This window comes from Fukomys damarensis, unplaced genomic scaffold (assembly GCF_012274545.1).
Source record: "Fukomys damarensis isolate Sample0158 unplaced genomic scaffold, DMR_v1.0_HiC HiC_scaffold_9, whole genome shotgun sequence".
Taxonomy (NCBI): domain Eukaryota; kingdom Metazoa; phylum Chordata; class Mammalia; order Rodentia; family Bathyergidae; genus Fukomys; species Fukomys damarensis.
In genome coordinates this window covers 27,751,876-27,771,195 of record NW_022900921.1, presented here as the reverse complement: position 1 = coordinate 27,771,195, position 19,320 = coordinate 27,751,876, and the positions used below count along the sequence as shown (strand labels likewise).

The window sequence follows — 19,320 nt, the reverse complement described above, 5'->3', positions numbered from 1 at the left end:
CAAGTCACACTGCTAAACATGCCAGAGCCATGCTGAAGCCTCAGCTCCTCTGGACTCAGCCCAGAAGTGGCAGACAGAGCGAAAGGCCCAAGCTCTACCGCTGGCTAGCTGTATGTTCGCCCCAGTCCCTCAGACCCTGGCACATCCCTGTCTGCAAGTGGCACCCCCAACTGTCTATGCCAGCACGCAGCTCTATTGCTCTAAGGGTATCAATCAGGGCAGACATGAGGCCCACACAAATTTAGCCAGTCACCGTTACCTTGAGGTCCTGACCCCTGGACCTTACAAGTTTAGCTGAAGCCCACACACAGCTTCTGACACTTCCCAATCATGCTGCATCCACTCAACCCTGAACTGCAGATCCCTTCTCTCTGGCAGAGGAGGTGAAGGAGGTTTTCCAGTCAGGGAGGAAACAACAACTCCGACACCCAAAGCGAGGTGATCAAACGGAAGTACCAGCCCCCGCAACCCCCACTGCCAGGGCAGCCTTCTCTTCAGCCTCATTGCTCAAGGACAGCAGGGGGCGGCCGTGAGCAGGGCCAGGGTAAGGCGGCCTGGAGCTTGCTCCCGTTCTACCCCCACCTGCCTTTCCAGAGCAGTCACTGTGGAGTCGTGGGCACAGGTCTCCCCTCTATCTTGTCACCCAGTGCAGGGTGAGGCTTCTCTGAAGTTGGCCTAGACTTAATGCATCTATTTGGATGACGATTTGGAGGGTGGTCATTAGGGAGGCTGGGTGGAGGAAGAGCCCTGCCCATTAGTTCCCTATGGGACTCAGAGTGGGTAGCTGAGAATCCCCACTTGGCCCTCACATGTGCCCTCTGCCACCCTGAGCTCTGCTCCAAACCAGAAGCTCCTAGAAAGGACAGAAAGAGACGAGGAAGTGTCACCCTCATGAGGAACCTGACTTGATATTAAACCAGGAGCACAGAAGAGAAATGTGCTGATATGAGCGTGAACTCATTTAGGGGAACTGTAAGACTTGCTGGTGGCTCTGGCACCTGGTGCCTCCCTCTGACTCACAGCCCAGTGCCCGTCCCTGCACCCTCCCCAGCTTCCCTCCAACACCTCTGAGTCTCTTTCCTTCTCTCCCTGACACTCGGCTCCAGTCTCCTCTCACTAAGACCAAGCAGGTTCCTTCCCCAGGCCAGACCAACACATGAAAAGGTTAATGCTTGGGAGGGACGGAGGAAGCAATGAAGCCACAGCAGGGAAAGGGGCCCATGGTGCGGCTTGCTTCTACTTACTTCCTAGCCTCTCTCTCCTGGGAACTCCAGAAAGCCTCCCCAAGTGTACCTGCTCTCAGGCTAGATCACCTCCTCCATGTGTATCCTCTGCCTTCCCATCACATTTTTACTGGCCCCATCAGGCAGCTTCAGGGGTGAGGATTCTACCCACACACCAGGCAAGTCCAAGGCTTCACTGGTGGTGAAGAGACAGCCTAGGCTGTGACTTGGCACCATGGACAGCTCTGGGACTGTCCAGCCAGAAGAGTTCCTGAGGCTGTGACACTGTTATCCCATTCCACTGAGCCAATGTGACGGTGGCCATCCATCACCTAGGCTCCAGCACACATGCCCAGCACACAGCTCAGTGCCTGTGGCTCAAGGACCTTCTTGCCACAAAGCTCTAGGTTTTCTGACTTCCAGTTCATCCTTTTCTGCTACCTTAGTGCCTGAGCGACCTGGCCCCACCCCACCCCACGCCACCGGACTCATCCTGTTTGCCGGTTCACTCTATACTTGGGACAAAGAGCATATTCTAGTTGCCTTGGAGGATGAGGTTTTCAAGCATGATGAGAGGGCAAAAGGGACAAGTAAGCGAAGTGCCACAAGAGAACAGAGAAAGTGGATGTGATTCTGGAATGAGAGTGATAGGAGTGGTATCAGGGAGGCATTAGCATTTGAGAAGGGCCTTACAGGTGTCATTGGGTATCAGTAGGTGGAATGACAAAAAATGGAATGTCAGACAAGCTCCAGCAGGTGAAAAATCACAGGAGCAGAAAAGAAAATAGCATGCTTCATGATTGTACATCTATTGGCTGCCTCCTCAGCCCCCACCTCTCCCTTTTCCACAAACAGCAGCCTCATTTTCTTTAGGGAATCCACTGCTGTTCTATAATCATCCATGTGGTTTGGGTGGAAATGACCTGCAACCAGCTCCAGGGCTGGTCTCTGATTGTCATAAACCAATTGTATCTCCTGCCCTAACTATGAGGATTGTTTTGGAATGGGCATGTGAGCCCCTTGGTGAGGTCCAGCCGGCGGGGAGAGGAAGGAGGGCTGGAATGCTGCAGTCATCTCATCAAGACAGGGGTATGGAGATGCCAGAGGCTGCCCTGTGGACGTAGCCAACACTGGAGAAGCCAGAGCAGAAAAATTGAAAGAACAGTTCCGGAGTGAGATTATTTGAGCCAATGGATCAAGTTTTGCCCCAGGTCAGCCCTATCTTTGGGCTTTTCAGTTACAAGAATCAATCACATACACTTACTGTTTAAGTCTGTTTGAGTTGAGTTTTCTGTCATATTGCAACCAAAAGATCCTTAACTGAGAATCTAGTTTGGTTGGAGTGTAGGAAACATGAGAAGAGTAATAAGACTGGAAAGTTAGCTCTAAAAAGAACTTGAATGACAGGTTTAGGAAATACTACTCACTTCTCCAGGCACTGGGGAAGCATGGAAGGCTTTTAAACAGGAAGTAACCTCTTAGTACCCCAATATATCATCAGAATAGGGTCTTGTCAGTCCCTAATTCCCACCGTTTCTGATTCCTCCCACCAGAGTTAAGCAGCAGAATCAGATTTGGAAGAAAACATAATCTTTTCCTACTCCATGGTCCTGCAGGGCCACTGTATCAGTCCACTTCTGTTACTATAACAAAATATTTGAGGCAGGCTAACTTCACGAACCAAGCGTTCGTTTAGCTCACAGATTTGGAGGCTGAAAGTCCAAGATCAGACAGCTGCTTCTGGCTCAGTCTCTGGTGAGGACTGCACAGCATATGAAGCCACACAGTTGGAGAGGGTGTGTGAGCAAAGAATGGAGACTCCCTATGGCATGTGTGTTGTTTTTAAGACAGAAGATGTTAATGTATGAGTTGTTTTTTCTAAACTAAAACCTCGGTGTTCAGGTTTAATTGCAGTGCTGGCACTCTGCACTAATTAAACAAACAAACAAATAAGTGGGGTTTGGGTTGCAGTCTGGACCCTCATCTCTAAAAGGTTCAGCATCACTGCCCTGGAGCAAATGTTTGACTGTTTTCTTCAGCAATACACTGTCACTGGCAAAACAGTGTCCAGCACACAGTAGGTGCTCCAAAACTCCTCGAAAACGGATAAACAAATTCTCCAGGAGTCCCTTGTGGTAGTGGGGACCTTCAAAGAGGAGCTAGCAAAGCCAGGCAGCTGAGCTCCAGAGACACAGGCCTAACAACGGGCAGCAAGGCTGTGTGAGGCTGTCCCTTGTGCTGAAAGGGACACCGCGGGCAGGTTCGCTGTCCATGGTGCTACAACGCTGCCCACAGCTAACTGCACAGCCCGTTGTGGAGTCTTGGAAAGGACTCAAAGCATCATAGGAACCACAGCAGGGAAGCACACTACACAACCTTGCCTCTCCTGCTAATCGCAGTCCCACAAGACCTTCTGTATGAGGTAGATAAACTGGCACAGACCCACACAGGCCTGTTTCTGGTAGTGAGTCTGTCCCTAGGGTGGATAATCAGTCCATCATCGTGCCTAAACTCTCTGGGGTTGTGGGTCCCTGAAGGGCTGGACATCAACCTCAATTCAGCCAGCCTCTACTGGGGACCCTGGGAAGAGCAGCCAGGCAGAGACAGGCTCTGGGCAGGCAGCCGGGGAGGCAGGCTGCACGCCAACAGTATTCACTGGAGGGCCTGGCAAGAGATTCCAGCCCTTGCTAGCTCATGGGCACTGCCAGGCAAGGTTCCTATGCTAGACAGCAGTACATAGATGGAAGAGTGGCTTTTCTAGGGTGGCAGGTGAGATGTCGGGGACAAGCTGGAGACAGAGGTTGGCACTGTAAGAGTGGAGATCTGGGAATGGGGCCAGGAAACTCCACAGAATGGAATTCAATGGGGGCCTGGGAGTAGTGATGGGACTAAGGGGCTGGGAGGCAGTGCAAGCAGTTTCAGAGCATAGGTGCACTGGTGAGAGAGGCAGTGGCCTCATCAGACAGGGATAAGCTGCTCCTAAATATAGACACAGAGGCAGAGTTATCAGGTGGTTAGGTCTGGCCCAGCCATTTGGTTCTGGCAGGGACTTCCTCTCTGACATCATTCTCACAGGGCAGAGGCCTCCCCACATTCTAATTTTGCCCAAGAACCATCCTGGCTCTGCCATCCATGAACTTATCTAAACCTTTCTGGAAGCAATTTATATTTCCAGCCTGTATCACCTCTAGGGGAAATGATTTTCAAAGTTTATTCCCTGCTGAGTGCAGCAGGATTTCCTGTTATTGGTTTTAAACTTACCTCTCCTGAGCTTTCCTGGGGGCCAGGAGTGGGGAGGGGCTCCTTCTGTCAGGCTAGGTTTTAGTGAAGAAGCCTGACTTGCCCCTTCTCTGGGCCCTTTCTGATTTTATAGATTTCTACCACATTCCCTCTCAGCCTCTTGTTGTCTGAGACTGTCCCAAGTGAGACAGTCTGATTTTATATGACAGTTGCCTTTTCATCACAACTCTCTTGACAACAACCACTCACAGTTAGACGGAACTTTATAGTTACCCACACATCGGCATCTACGTGAGATCTCAGTTGCTCTCACACCTTTGTAAAGAAGGCCCCCAGGAACCACTGCCTCCATTCTCCACATGTGCAAACCGAGGGAAACGAGTTACCTACATCACATAAAGCTGTGACAGAACTCAGGTTCCCCCAAAGGCCAGGCTGGTGCCTTCCTAAGAAGGCATGGCCATGAGCACACAAGACTGCTGGAGGCAGGCACCTCAGTCCCAGGCTGGGAGAAGTGAACGTCTATGGCTCCCTTCCCCAGGGCATCCAGCCTGCTGTTGCCCTTCTGAGGCCCTCCTCACAAAAGAAGCTTCAAGTTTCCTCTCCTGGATATCCTCCACATCAATTCCCTTTAAAACTTGTTGGCCATTCTCTGCCAAGTCCACTGCCTTTCAAGACGAGATCTCTCTAAGCTTATCCTTCGCCCGGTTGGTATTTTACTACCGCCCAGAAGAGTTTAGAGTTAGCTGCAAACTTCATCATTTCACTGACATATCCTCTTCCAGATCTTTCATTTAAATGTTTTAAAAGAGAGATTCGCTCCAATTCTTGCCTGAGCTCACATCTTCCACTTTATCCAGAAGACTCTTGAGTTATTCACACTTTTTGTTTCCTTTCTTTGTCATCTCCTTATTGGTGAGAAAACAGTTGCTTCAAATTCCAGATGAGTCCAATTTTGAGACACATTTACACAAGAAACCCACACTCCAGAAGCCTTAGGGTACATAAGTCACAACACACGCACACACTTTATTAAAGGCATCCATTTATACAGATGCTGGCCCATTCTATACCCGTGCTCAGGTGCACGAGTCTTTCCAACCATCCCCATATCTCCCTCCACACTCAGGCACACACCTGCACACTGGAAGAGGTTCAATGCTGTCCTTTGGAGAGCCCAGTGATTTCATATGTTTGACAGGCGGGAAGGGGACAGAGCCAGACAGAGAAATGCCAGCACAGGAGGGAGAAGCACGGGAGGCTTTGGAGCATCTGGAACTATTGGGAAGGGACCAGGGAACCTCCTGAAATTTGGACCACGGTTGTTAGAGAACCCTGAATGAGGCCCTCTCTCAGCCACATGCTGGGGACCCAGCTATCTGCCTAGCCTCCCCACTTGGAATCATTTACAGGAGTCTCACACTGAGCACACACTGCACTGGCAGACAACCTCTGTTTAGACAGAAGAAAGGCAGGACTGGCAGGGAGCCGTGGTCCCAGGGGCTGGCCTTGAGAGGTGGGTATTCCTGGTTTCCAAGCACCCAATAAGGTTACCTGCACCCATGGGCACACATTTCCTTAGTCATAAGCAGTATCCACACCCACCACTAGCTTGGTGTACAAGCCAGGCCCCGGCCAGAGGCCCCAGTCACAGGCTTACACAGTGTGTAAGAACACCTGTTACCTTAACAAGCTCTGCAGAGACCACCTCTCTCCCTGGCCATGCTGCCTACAGAGCGTGGCGTTGTCCACAGTACCTGGTATTTCTGAATGCTTGCATGAGAAGCAGATACCACCTGAGATCTCAAGGCGATGGCGGCTCCCAGCCAAAGAGTCATACAAGTACCCAAGAGGGCCCACATACTCTAGCCTGCCTCTCACACTCAATTCTGCTTTGTGGCTGCCATCACAGCTCACGGCTCATGTCCCTGGTGCAGAGTGGGTCCAACCAGCCAGCTGCTCTGGCCCATCTGCAGAGGACAAGAATACTGAGGCTGGTTCCCAGAGGAGCCCAGACGTGAATATGTGGCCCCTCAGAGAACCGGGAGGGAAACCAGAGGAACACTACCAGATTGAATTGTAATCAAGGACAGCATCTCTCAGCACCTAGAGACAGCTTTTCCCTGGGAGACTGGGGGTTGGGTGGGCTCAGACCTCCTCAGGGACACAGGTAAAGAGAGAGAGAAGGAGAGAAGCAGCACCCATCAAGGGGCAAGAGGAAAGGTGAGTAAGTATTTATACCACTGGACAAACGGGGCTCTTAGGAAACAGCTCTGGTCCCTCTGCATCTGTCCTGCTGCTTGGGAGTTCTGAAATCAGGTCTCTCTTGCTCTCTTTTTTCTCTTCCCCTGACATTTTTCTTCCCCTTAAGGCCCTCAGAGGGGAAGATTTCATAGAAAGATCTTTAAATGAATGGCCCCTCCCTGGCCCTGGGTAATATATTAGAGTTTGAAAGTGATGGCCAAAATGGGGCAAGTAATCCGGGGAGACAGGGAGACATATGGGGCAGGCTGGACTGCTAATACCAACCATGTATCTCGGCAGGGCTGGGAAGCTGCCAGCCACTTCTCACACACAGGACAGGGACAGACGAGGAGTGAGGAGAGGGGATCCTGTCTTAACTCCTCTGTTCTCCTCTGCACACCCAACAGTGTGTAATTATTTCATTTCTTCATTTGTTCACTGGCGCACTGCCTGGCCCTTGGAATATCAGCTCCATGAGGGCGCACATGCAGCTCCACTGGACTTCCTGACAGCCCTGGCATCCAGCTCAGAGCCCAGATGTGGTGCTCAACAAGTAACTGCTGAAGTCACGAGGTGATGCATGAAAGAATGAGTGGGCGGATGAATGAATTAACAAGACAGGCCACCCGGGGCAAACTCAGAGCCTGCACCCAAGCCTGTCTGGAAAGGAAGCTGGGCTCCTAAGGACACATGAGGAGACCCACCTAGTCCCAGGCAATGGCTTAAAGATCCTCTTGAGCTGGGCCCCACTCTGCTCTGATTTAGCTTCAATACCAGTTCTTGCTGTTCCCTGGGCCTCAGCGTGAGACTGGCCAATACAAATGCCAGGCTTGGGCTTCGCCCTTGGTGGGAAAAGGCAGAGCTACAAAAGGTGTGAGTTCTGGGAGAGGCCAGCCTGTTCTAGACCCTTAATTCCTCTTCCCACTCCTCCTCTGCCCAAAAGGTGACCAAAGTCCAGTACAGCGATCCTTCTTTCTGTAACTCAGATCCTACTCATCGAGCTTCCTAATGGATCCTACTCATTGAGCTTCCACCAGCATACCCACACTTGTAGTAACAATGAGGGATCACTGTGCCCATTTTCACAGATGAGAAAAGTGAGATGTAGTCAAGTGAGATGCTCGATTAATCAAGTGATATACTCCATGATTGAATGGCAATAATAAAAATTATACTTAGATCCAAAATGGAGCAAGGCACAGTGCAGTCCCAGCTACTCAGGGGGCTGAGGCAGGAGGATCACTTGAGCCCAGGAGTTCAAGACCTGCCTGAGCAATATAGTAAGAACTCATCTCAAACAAAACAAAAACAAAATAATATCAGGATGGTTGCGCACACCTATAATCCCAGCACCCTGGAAGAATTACAAATTCGAGTCTAGCCTGGGCAATTTAGTGATCTGGCAAGACCTTGTCTTTAAATAAAAAATGGGCTGAGTCTATTGCTCAGTGTGAAGGCCCTGGGTTCATTCTCCAGTACCACAAAGTCCAAAATGTACTGGGCCTAAATACCCTTCCTGGCACTGTTCTGAGCATTTCACAATGGTTACCCCATTTTAGTCCTCATACCAGCCCTTAGAAGTCAGAATGCAAACTGAACTGGCTGCTCTGTGCCTCAGTTTCCACATCTGTAAAATGGGGCACACAATCAGGGCCTCTCCTCAAAGAACTGTCATGAGGTCTTAATGGGGAAGTGTATGAAACTGTCTGACAAAACTGGGTTTGTTCTTAATCAGAGATGGTACTGTGACCAACTACGGGAAGATGGCGGGTACGGCCACGGGGCTCGACTGGGTGAGGCAGAATGATGAGGACCTCAGCCAAGAAAACGTGGTCAGTGGTCAGGCTGCCAGAGGCCAAATGGACAGGGCAGGAGAGACAGGTGTGGACTTGCAGGACTTTGGAGGAAGACCAGCTCTAGGTAGAGCGGGAGTGCAAGACATAGCCAGGGCACCAGGTGGGTACGGCTGGAGGGAGGGGTACTACAGTAGGGCACAGTGGTAGGGAGTCTGTGTAGAGACAACAGCACATCCTCCATGGAGCAGAAAGGGCCAATCCAAGTTTTCCCATCAAAGGACTAGATCCTCCAGGACCTTCCTGTGTATGTGCTGGTCTTGTGGGTCCCACGGTAGAAGTGTGATGGACAGAAAAGGTGCCCGGGCTCCTGTCATTGGAGACCTGGCCCCAGGGACAGGGAGAGGGGGGCTCAAGGGGCTCCATGCCAGCTGCAGCCCCATAAATCGCACCCTGGCCCAGGCTGGCAGTCCATTAACATGAAAGATTTTATCGCACTTTACAACCTCCCTGTCTTGTACGGCGACAGCAGGTAATTAAAACAATAATTGTTTTCTGATGTTGCTTCTGCTGAACGATAAAAGCTTCCAGTTATTTTCCTTTCACTAGCTTGGGTGGGGGAGGGGTCTGATCTGGGGGCTCATGAAAAGGGGGGGGCGGGACCATGGAAGTTTGGGAAGCACAGAAGGACACAGAAGGGCCTCTTGTGTGGCTGTCACACAGAAAAAACTGCAGGAAGAACCTAATTCTTGTTCAGCAAACATCTGACCATATCCTATCACATACGCATACACAGACACACATAAGCCAGTCCACAAGAAGGAACACACCCACACAGGGCCCTGCAGGCACATCCTGACTGCCCAGCCTTTGGCTGCAATGAGAGCCTGTGAGCTGCTCTAGAGAAGGCCACCCTACTTGGGAAACCCCAGGAGGGAAGGAAAGAGTCCCCAACAAAGACTGGCAGCACCTCGAGGAGCCAGTCTATCCAAAAACCTAGGGGAACTCTTCATAGTGGACTTCACTGCACCCAGAGAGGAAGATGATGGAGAGGGAGGCACAGACAGGCTCTAAGGAGTGAGGGTAATGAAGGAGGAAGGGAGACTGAAGACCTGTGAGTATATCCCCACCCAGTGGTAATGCACTTGCACTTTCCTGGTGCTGGGAAGCCTGGCACAGAAAAGGCAGCCTACCTGGGAAGGGCTGGACTCCCTCAAGATCCAGAAGGAGCTTAACTCAAAGATAGAATGCCCAGTATGATGTGTGGTCTTCTGTGCCTACTAAAAAACTATACACCCTCCCTCTCACTGGTCCGTCTATCCATCCACCCAACTAACCCATCTATATATCCATCCATCCATCCATCCACCCATTCACCCAACTGTCTCTCCACCCACCCGCCAACCACTCATGCACGAGTAGGTCACTGTCTCTGCCCTCAAAAAAACATATATTTTAATGGAGGAAGCATAAAATAAGCAAATGAAAGAGCCAATGAAATAGGTCAACTTCAATGTTGATAAGTGCCTTAAAGACGCTAAAGCAGAGTGATGGGCCCCTACTTTAGGCTGGGTTTCTCTGAGAAGACAACACTTCACTGAGTCCAGGAAGACATGGAAAAACCAGGAGAAAGTGGAGGTTGAGGTTTCTAAGCCTCAGGGGCTACCAGAATCAACGGTCTCCACTCCCAGTCCTGCTATGTTGTCACCTCCAGCTCATACCTGGGAGGCTCAGGTGGGCACAGTTAGGTATAGAGTGGTGACTGCTTGCACTTGTGCCCATAAATGACATCACAAATGGGGGCTCCCTTGCCCCCACCTCTACTGCCCCCCTAGGCCTTCAGCAAATCACTCTGATGATTTAAAACAAATACTTCTTAATCACTAAAAATTGAAATGATTTCATGTGAAAATGTTAATGTATTCGGAATCACAGCCACGCGCTGCGTCTGACAAATTAGCACCCAACCCGCCGTATTGTTTGTAGCTACATTTATCCTGGTGATGAGACGCACACACAAAACGGAGCAGAGGGGCGGAGAGGGCAGCTCCTGGCTGGGTATATGCATGGAGGGGGTGGCAGAGGAGGAAGGAGGGGTGCAGAGGGAAACGGGTCTGACAGGGATGGAAGAGCACAGCAGCCCGACAGCCAGCCCTGACCTACAGCTCACTGCAGGGCCAAGTGTTCCCATGTGGACCTCCTCAGATTCCCATCCAGAACCAGGAAACCTACACCAGGCAGAGCTGACTGCAGGCCACCCAGGGAGGTGCCAGGGATGAAAAATATTTTTTAAAGAATTTAATATTTCAAAGATAGGCATCAGGATGCGGAGAACCTGGAACCCTCATACACAGCTAGTTAATTATAACTGTAGCTAATGGTGCAGTTGCTGAGGATAAGAGGTTGGCAGTTCCTCAAAATGTTCATCATGGAATTACCGTATGACCCAGCCACCCCACTCTATGTACCTAAGAGATCGGAAAACAAATACTTGTACACAAACGTTCATGGCACATTATTCACAACAGCCAAGGGTGGAAACAACCTAAATGTTTATCAGCAATGAACAGAATGTGGTCCATCCACACAATGGAATATTACTTAGCTATAAAAAGGAAGTGCTAACTCATCCTGCAACATGGATGAACCCTTAACACATTATGAAATAAGTGAAATAAGCCAGACACAAAAAGCCCCAAGTGGCATGATTCCATTTACATGAAATATCCATAATGAAGAAGCCTATAGATCTGGAAAGCAAGGTAGTTTTTATCAGCAGCTGGGAAGAGGAAGGAATGAGGAAAGACTGCCTAATGGGAGTTTCCTTGGGGGCAGGAAAAAATGTTTTGGAACCAGACAGAGGTGATGCTTGCTCATTGTGGATGCACTCAATGCCACCCAACTGTGTGCTTTCAATGGTTAATGTTATGTGAATTTCACCTCAACTAAAAAATATACCACATCCAAGTCCAACCTCAGTGGACCTCCTTAAGCTCATCTTAGAAGTACTTGCTACTGGGAGATGGGGTGGACAGCAGGCACGCAGACCTTGCCTAGGGAGTTACGATGGGCTGCCTGGCCTTCTCCCTCCACCACAACCCCTGCCTGAGGCCTCAGGATCAGCTCCATGACAGCCCGGGCCTGGTCCTTCTTCTCATGTTGTAAGTGGGGCAGAGGAGTGTGGCAGGCTCAGGCTCACGCTGGGATCCAGGCCCGCTGATGTGCTCTAGCCAGTTACCTGCAGAGGAACTTTCAGCCACTCTGCTCTTCCATTGCACCTTTCCAGAAGCAGAGGTGGTATAAAGTACCAATAAATGCGGAAAGATAGAAGCCATTGTTCTTTGTCTTCATCAGGCTCCACAGTTCCCTGTGCCCACAGCTGGCCCCTCCCTGTCATTCCAGTCTCAAGTCAAATGTCACCTCCTCAAAGAGGCCTTCCCTGGCCACCCCAGCTCATTTGCTACTCACATGGCCCCACATCCAGCTCACCTGTGGCCATGCAGCCCCTTCTGCCTACCATCCAACTACTATGCCTCACTATCCTAATCTATCTGCTTCCTTACGGGTCATTTTCCCCAGCAGAGTATGGATTCAGCCAGGAAGGGGAGTATTCACCTTTCTCACTGTGCAACTGTAGGCCCGAATGTAACGCCTAGTGGTTGCTCAATACATGCTTGTTTAACAATGGTGTGTACCTACCTTCACTTGGCTCTGTCCTTCCGCCTATCCTCTCTGCACCCCTCAAAAGCTCACTGGGTCCTGACCCTTCTGCCCATGGTGCCTTCCACAGAGCTGGGGCTGGGATCGGGCTCTACAGTGGTAGCCACGTGATATCAGGCGAGTCACTTCTCCTCTGAGCCTATCTACAGCTTGTGCACAAGTACTTTCCAAACGCTCAGCAAGTTTTTCCCCTAAAGCCTTCTGTGGATGCCATGCCTTTCTGGCTCTAATAGGTTTCCTCTGTCTACAACTTCCAAATGGCCTCACTCTCCATGCACACACACATTGCCTGGCTCGCTAATGCTGGCTTCTCACCCTGGCGTACTTTTGGGTACCAGCTCCCAAACGGCCCATTTCCATCCCCCACTGTGGTCTCCAGGCATCAGCTGTGGTCCATCTGGGCAGCCTTCCTTGTGGAAGTGCCCTGCCTTCTCAGAACTTTAAACTCCTCCCCAGCTCCTACTGCTTGCTCCTTGGCCTCCTTCTGTCTTCCTCAGAATCACCCACAGATCTTCCTTTTCTGTCTCTGCAGCAGCCATTCCCCAGTGGCCCCCTTAGAATGGAATCCGAGCTCTCAATGATCATGACCAGCTCCTTAGGATGGGTCGCGCATCTCCACTTCCTGCCGTGAATGCATCTCAAAGTGTCAGTCTCGGGTTTCCAATTATCTTTCAGACCGTTCCACCTGACTATCCCCAGTCACCTCAAATGGAACAGGTGCAATCTAAGGTCCCAAACTTGGGCTCTTGGAAGTGAAGGGAGGCAAGGGAAGGGATCAGCATGTAGCCTCATACTGATGTGCACCGAGCACTGGAAATGGAGTGGAGGATGCAGCCTCCCTGTGCACCAGGAAATGGAGTAAGCAAGCGGGGGTGCAGGGTAAAGGGCGTATGGGCAGAGGAACCCAAGGACAGTAAGGGTGCATGTATAGTGCAGGTGCACAGGGCCCAGGGGTGCACGAGACAGGCTGCATGGGGCAGTGAGGGTGCATGGGATGGGACTGCATGAACAGAGGAGTATACAACCTGGTGAGGTGGGTGCACAGGCAGTAGCGGTGCATGCCTGCCAAGGCAGAAGCTAGGTTTTAGCCCCCTTCCCTGTAAATGAATCACTATGCCCAGTCCAGATCTTCCCTTTTCAAGAGAAACACGAAATTGGAATTTTTATGTGAATTCTCTAAATTTTAGAGTATCTGCTACTTGGGGGATGAACATCCTGTAGGCTGCTACTTGGCCACCTTTGGGAGGATACTTTGCCCACATTGTCATATCTTCCTCCTGAGATCCTAGCCTAGGCCTCTTACAAGTAAAGGGCAGCAAAAACCCAACTCTAACCAGAATAAGCCTGAAGCCAGATGTTTGTAGATCAAGGCCCGGGAAGGCTATTGGAACAGCTCACAGGATTGAGAAAAGCTGTGGGGACCAGGGTCCTTGAGGCCAACAGGACAGCCTCTTCCTTCTTTCCTGATCTCTCTAGCCTCACTCACCTCCTCATGCAAGCTCTTCCACCCAAGGCAGAAATAGCCCTGGTCCACTATCCCAGCCTGGTTCTTCATTCTGCCAACCCAAGAGGCAGAGGGGGGGAATTCCTTCACGTTTAGGCAGCACCAGCCATGGAATGGGTCCTAACGGCTCAGTGCAGGTCACATGGTCACTCCTGAGCAATCACTGCATCCAAATCTTCCTAATTATATGCCTGGGCTTGTCAGGCACTTTCCCTAGGCCATTGGTGGGGCAGATCCCTCTCAGTGACAGACCCATCAGGACCTCATCATGGTGGGAGGTCACCAAAGAAGAGCAGAGGTGCTGTGTCCTCAGAGGGTATGTGAAATAGTCAAAACAATGGAGACTAGACAGACTACAAAATGTCACTAAATAGGGACATCCCTCCAGCTCCCAAACGGTAAAAAAGTCCTCAAATTCAACTATTAGGGTGTGGCTAAAAGTGAAGTCCAAGTCAGTTTCAAAGCCTCATCTTTTCCTCTCTATCACGGAGCCTCACCAAGGCCATGTATTACCTATTCATGTATGGGTCCCACATGGCCAGTTTCAAATAGTTCCATTGCCAAGGCCACACATGCCACCAATTACTGGAAAGATCTTTCCCACCCTTGTGTCTCATACCAGCTTGTCCCAAGCCTAGCCTGGAGAGCTACACAGAAGGGAGCAAATCCACTCCCCACTACCACTGCTTCCAATGCCCTAAAATCATTAGGCCAGTCCCATCTCCACCCCATCCTTTGAGGACTTCTCTCCTAGGACATAGTTGTTTGGTTTTTTCCCTCCTTACAATATGGTTTTAAGAATGGCCTTCATTGCCCATTGTGCCTCCTAGCCCCCTAAGCCCTCTATCATGTGCCCTTTACTTAACTTGGCCCTTAAGTTGGTCTCTGCTGCTTATGACCCAGGTTCCCCATCCACATGCCAGGCACAGCCCAGTGGAATGGAGTTCCCAGGATGGAGTCTAGGCACCACGGAGCCCTCTTGTTCTTTCAGCCCAGCTCCCCATCTATTTTCTGTTTCTGACATCACTTCCCCAGGCTCAGAGCTCTGAATCATGTTTGCCTCCTCCCCCTCCTTCGCCCCCCACATGCACCATCCAGATGCAGCATCCTCTTTTGTAATGTCTCCCACATCCATCTCTCTTACTCCATCCCTGCTGCCTGCTTGCTGGGAAGGGGGGCCTCATCATTTCTTGCCTGGATGACCGCAGCAGCCTCCCGGCTGGTCTCCTTGCCTCCAGCCTCTCTCAGCTCCCATCTATCCTCCATGAGCTGCCAGATTAATCTTCCTTAAACACCGCTCACTGCCTGTCACTCCCCAGCTCAAAGATGTAGCCAGCCCTGTTGCCCGCTGGCCCCCACAGGCACTGTCTGCTCCAGCAGGCCTCCCCTGCATACGCAGTGTCACTAGGGATTGCCTGTCCTCTGCCTCCACCCGCTGCTCTCTGGCCAAATCCTTCCATAAGCCAAGGTTCCAGCCTGAGTACCTCCTACACTTTTGATTTCAGGGCTCCCAGAACTCTGGGGTGAAAGAAGGGGTTGGCTAAACCACACCAGCAGGTAGCTTGTCCTTGCCTGGCCCTTGTGGACTCTCATCCACGGCTGTGACCCTGCCTCTCTCTGTTCTGGCATGTCCTGGACCCATGCTGGCTTCCAGGCCCTCAGGAGTCATACCTGGCCAAGTCACTCTGTATGAGTCACCCTTCACCATGTCAGCTTTCCCTCTCAAGCCCCCTCATGAATGCCTATCACCCCAGAAGAGCACTTTCCCAAGATTGCAAGTTTGCAGGGTTATGCCCTTGGCTCTGTCTGCTGGTTTTGTTAATCAAGGATCCTGTTCCCCACACACATGATTCACATACCTCTGAACTTGGCTTGCCAATTGCCAGTGTGTCCACACTTGTGGAGCATGTGCCATGGGCCATCCTGGGATACCTGTTTCATATAAAATGGTTCATTTAATCCTCACAGCCCTGAGGTAGGCATTTTTCCTTATATACATTTTTCAGGTAAGAAAACTGGGGCACAGAAGGCTTAATAATCTAAGGCGATCTAAGTGGGGATTCTAACCCAAACCATCAGCTTCAGAGCACTAGCTTGTAAGCACAACCCTCTAGTGCATATCCTACTCCCCATCTTCAGTTCACCAGAGTGCTGGGAGGAACCCTCCCCCAAGCCTGAGGAAGTCCTCAAGAGCCAGTGCTCTAGCCCTGGACTCTTCCTGTGGTCACTTCAAAGGGCTGGGGTGACCTTGGTCAGCAGCCATACTATACTGGAGCCAGTTCATCCAGGCTCAGGACAGTCAATTGTTGAGATTTCTACAATTCTGCAAGCCAGTGGATGACTTGGTGGCTCTGATTAGGGCATGGTAGAAGTATAGTACCATGAAGACCGGCCAAACACTAAGCAGGATACCACTGCTGGGGAGGGAATGCTGAGCACGCCTAGAAAGGCATCCTGGCCTCTGGGTGGTCACACAAAAGATAACCCTCCCACCATAGCAGGACTAGGAGACTAAAGGGGAAAGGGTCTTGGGAAAACAGTTGGGTGTCAAAAATGGACCTCTTACTTTGTGACCACAAAGAATTGGGAAGAAGCAGGTCTCTAGCAAAGCGTTAGGGCAATAGCAAGACAACTAGGTAGGTTCAGATTCTAGATAGGCATACCCAGCAAAGGGAGATGGGTAGAAGCCAGTGGTAGAGCATGGATCAAAGCACCACGCAAGGAATACTGAACACAGGTCCAGCTATAGCTCATAGGAGATGCCAAAGTCACACAGGACAGGAAGTGGGCTCAGAGGAGGGGGACCAGGAAGGGCAAGTCTCCGACGACACCGGGAAGCTCTGGCTCCCTACCCTGCCATTTCCTGCCTGGGGACACTAAACTGGAGAATCAAGGCCAACTCTAATAAGAAAGGACTGAAAAACAAGGAGGGATAGGAGAGGTTGTGGTGAATGACTTCAGGTCTCTTGGTCCTGACAAATCACACGGAGGGCCTGGGAGGCGAGGCTGTTGAACTCCACTGAGAAAGTGGGAGTGCAGTCATGGGAAACTAGATGCATAAGCTGTGCTCTAGCTATCCATAAAGGAAGAAAGTTTGTTTCAGTGATTATGCCACTTAGGGTTCTTTGAGCAACAGAAACTGATTCTCATAAGTTTAAACAAAAAAAAGTTATAAAAGTACAGGTGAGGGAATGGGTTGTTGAGAGAAGGAACAAGAGATAGAAAAGCAGGCTCTGAAACAGAACAGGATCCAGGCCAGAGGAAACACTTAGGTCACTTGGGCCCTGCTGCTGGGATGATGGGGCCCCCTGAAATACCAATAGAACTGCGTACAAGGGGACAAGGCATGGGGCATGAAAGAAAACCCAGCCAATGTCCACTGGAGTAGTCACAGCCCAGTGACCCTGATGCAAACACCAGGCACGATCTTAAGCTCAATTCATGCAGATGACCAAAGAAAGGAGACTGGGAGATGTGCTTGATCCCCATGGGCCATTTATACCAGACCAGCTTCTTTTTATTATAGGGTTACTGTCACTGTAGATTAGGGCCAGGCTGGAAACAGTGTGGATTTCAGCCAGGCACCTGATAAAAATATCTTAGGATCAGCAAATGGAGATATATGAACCAGATGATAGCACAGCTACAGGAATGCAAAACCTGTTGAATGACCAGTGTTACAGTGTTTTCCAGCACTACTAATTAAATAGTTAATGTTGATGTAGACTCCGGCTTTGCCTTTGAGCATACTGTGTCTTTGGTGTTAGTCAGCATGATTATTAAATAATTGGACAGAATGTGTTAATGACTTACTGTTTAAATCTGAGGATAACTGTACCCACCTTTTTCTGGAGGATAAGATGCTTTCAGAAGTGGGAAGACACCTGAGTGATAAGACAATGGCACTGGTGGTCTAAAGACCAATGTAGTAGGCATAACCGTAAGTATGGTGGTTGGCTCATAAACTGGACATAGCACTTGAGTTGGACTAATGGGGGAAAACGGGCATTTGTTGGATGGGTGAAAGAATAGATGCTTTCTCTTTTCCCTGATCTGAGACTATGAGGATGTATGTGTATCCCTGGGAGCTTCTGGCAGCCACTTTAAGCTGTGAGAAAGAGGTTGTCGGAGAGTGACATCAATTCCCCACTAGCGGAAATGAGGAATGGTTTTTGGCCATACTCTTCTCTCTGGATCCAACTATGCCTGAAACCAGAGCTGTCCTTAACTTTTTAGTTGTAGGCACCATTAAATTCCCTCTTGTTACTTAAGGCAATGAGGGTTGAACTTTACAGTATATGCAACAGATACATTTAGTATGCTATGCTACTCCATGCTGGGGCATTGAAACTTATCAGTGTGATAAGTTTCTAGGACCAAGGAGGGTGTAATTATTGGGATGATACCCAGAGATAGGTGACAAGGATGTGGGCAATCAGAAGGGCTCAGAACCATGCCCAACAAGGATTGAGAGGACTGGAGATGCCTGGCCTAGAGAAGGGCAGATGGGGCCAGGCAGGAACCTCATCTTCAGTAACTGCAAAGAGAGAAGCCATCCGGTGTGGCCTCAAAGGAAGGGCCAAGAGCCATCCGGGAGCACTTACTGGAAGAATTCCACCTCATTACAAGAAAGTGGTTTTGAACAAGTCCCTTTGGATTAAAGCTCAGAGCTACAGGTGAGGAAAGCCAATTCCTAGGGGGTGAGGTTCATAAAACACAGCCCTTCCCTGTTTTAGGAAGCAGGTGCACCACAACCAGGTGGGGTCGGCATATAGAGCAGTGGGCTGGAGAGTTGGGGGACTTAACCCAAGACTACACAGAGAATTAGGGTCTCCTGGCTTACTTCCATCAAGTTCATGGAGCTCCAGACAAAGTCCTGGCAGCAAAGAGTCACACGGGATACCGCGGCACCCCCCCCCCCAAGTTTGGGGGTAAGAGAGACAGCAGAACAGTACAGAGGTCCAGCCCTGCCATTTCCTTAAGCGTGATCTCTGATAGCTCACTGTCTTCGTCTAATAAGTGGGGCTAACTTCACCTACCTCGAGGTTGTCCTGGGGTTTTGATGAGATGATGCAGGCAAAGCCGAAGCACTGCTCTTGTTTACAGTGACTACCATCACCAAATTAATTAAGAATTCAAAATGTTAATAGTCTACACCCACGGAAGGCTGCTTATCTTCCCGCCCCAGAGCTCTCTCCTCTTAGCTCCTCTCCACTGAGAATGTGCTAGGGTGTCAGAGATCTAGACCGGAGTCCCCAGCTTGCCTAGGATGGGAGGCCCCGCTGCAAGTCAGCGCCCAGCCTCATCTGTAAAATGGGAGTGACGATGGCGGTGCATTTGAAGCCCCTGGCCTACAGGAGGTGCTCAGGCAACGGGGCCATCTGCCCGACACTAGATACTAGATCGCCAGAGGAGTCCCCGTTCCGCCCACCCACCTCGCTGGGCGCCAGGGCAGGGCAGGTAGCAGGCTGGGGGAGGGGAGGTGGAAAAGGGGCGGAGGCCGCCGAGCCGCGGTGCCCAGAGGCTGGACTCCTGCTCCCCGGGCGGCAGCCAAGCGCTCAGCCAGGAACTTGTTAACAGGCCCGGAACAAAGAGC

The 19,320-nt window shown here is 50.6% G+C and overlaps 1 protein-coding gene across 3 annotated transcripts in view; it reads right to left on the bottom strand.

The window, feature by feature from the left end:
• Unc5a (unc-5 netrin receptor A) overlaps positions 1 to 19,320 on the bottom strand; it is a 52,914-nt gene that overhangs the window by 32,725 nt on the left and 869 nt on the right. The window contains exons 1-2 of one of the 3 annotated variants that reach the window (XM_010622099.3): positions 18,764 to 18,819; positions 15,584 to 15,656 (exon numbers count right to left, since the gene is read on the bottom strand). The exons of the other annotated variants lie outside the window; for them this stretch is intronic. Of the exons in view, the coding sequence (XP_010620401.1) occupies positions 15,584 to 15,632 (49 nt within the window). The 5' untranslated portion in view covers positions 15,633 to 15,656; positions 18,764 to 18,819. Of the gene's footprint in view, positions 1 to 15,583; positions 15,657 to 18,763; positions 18,820 to 19,320 lie in introns of those variants that run through there. 3 annotated transcript variants of the gene reach the window in all.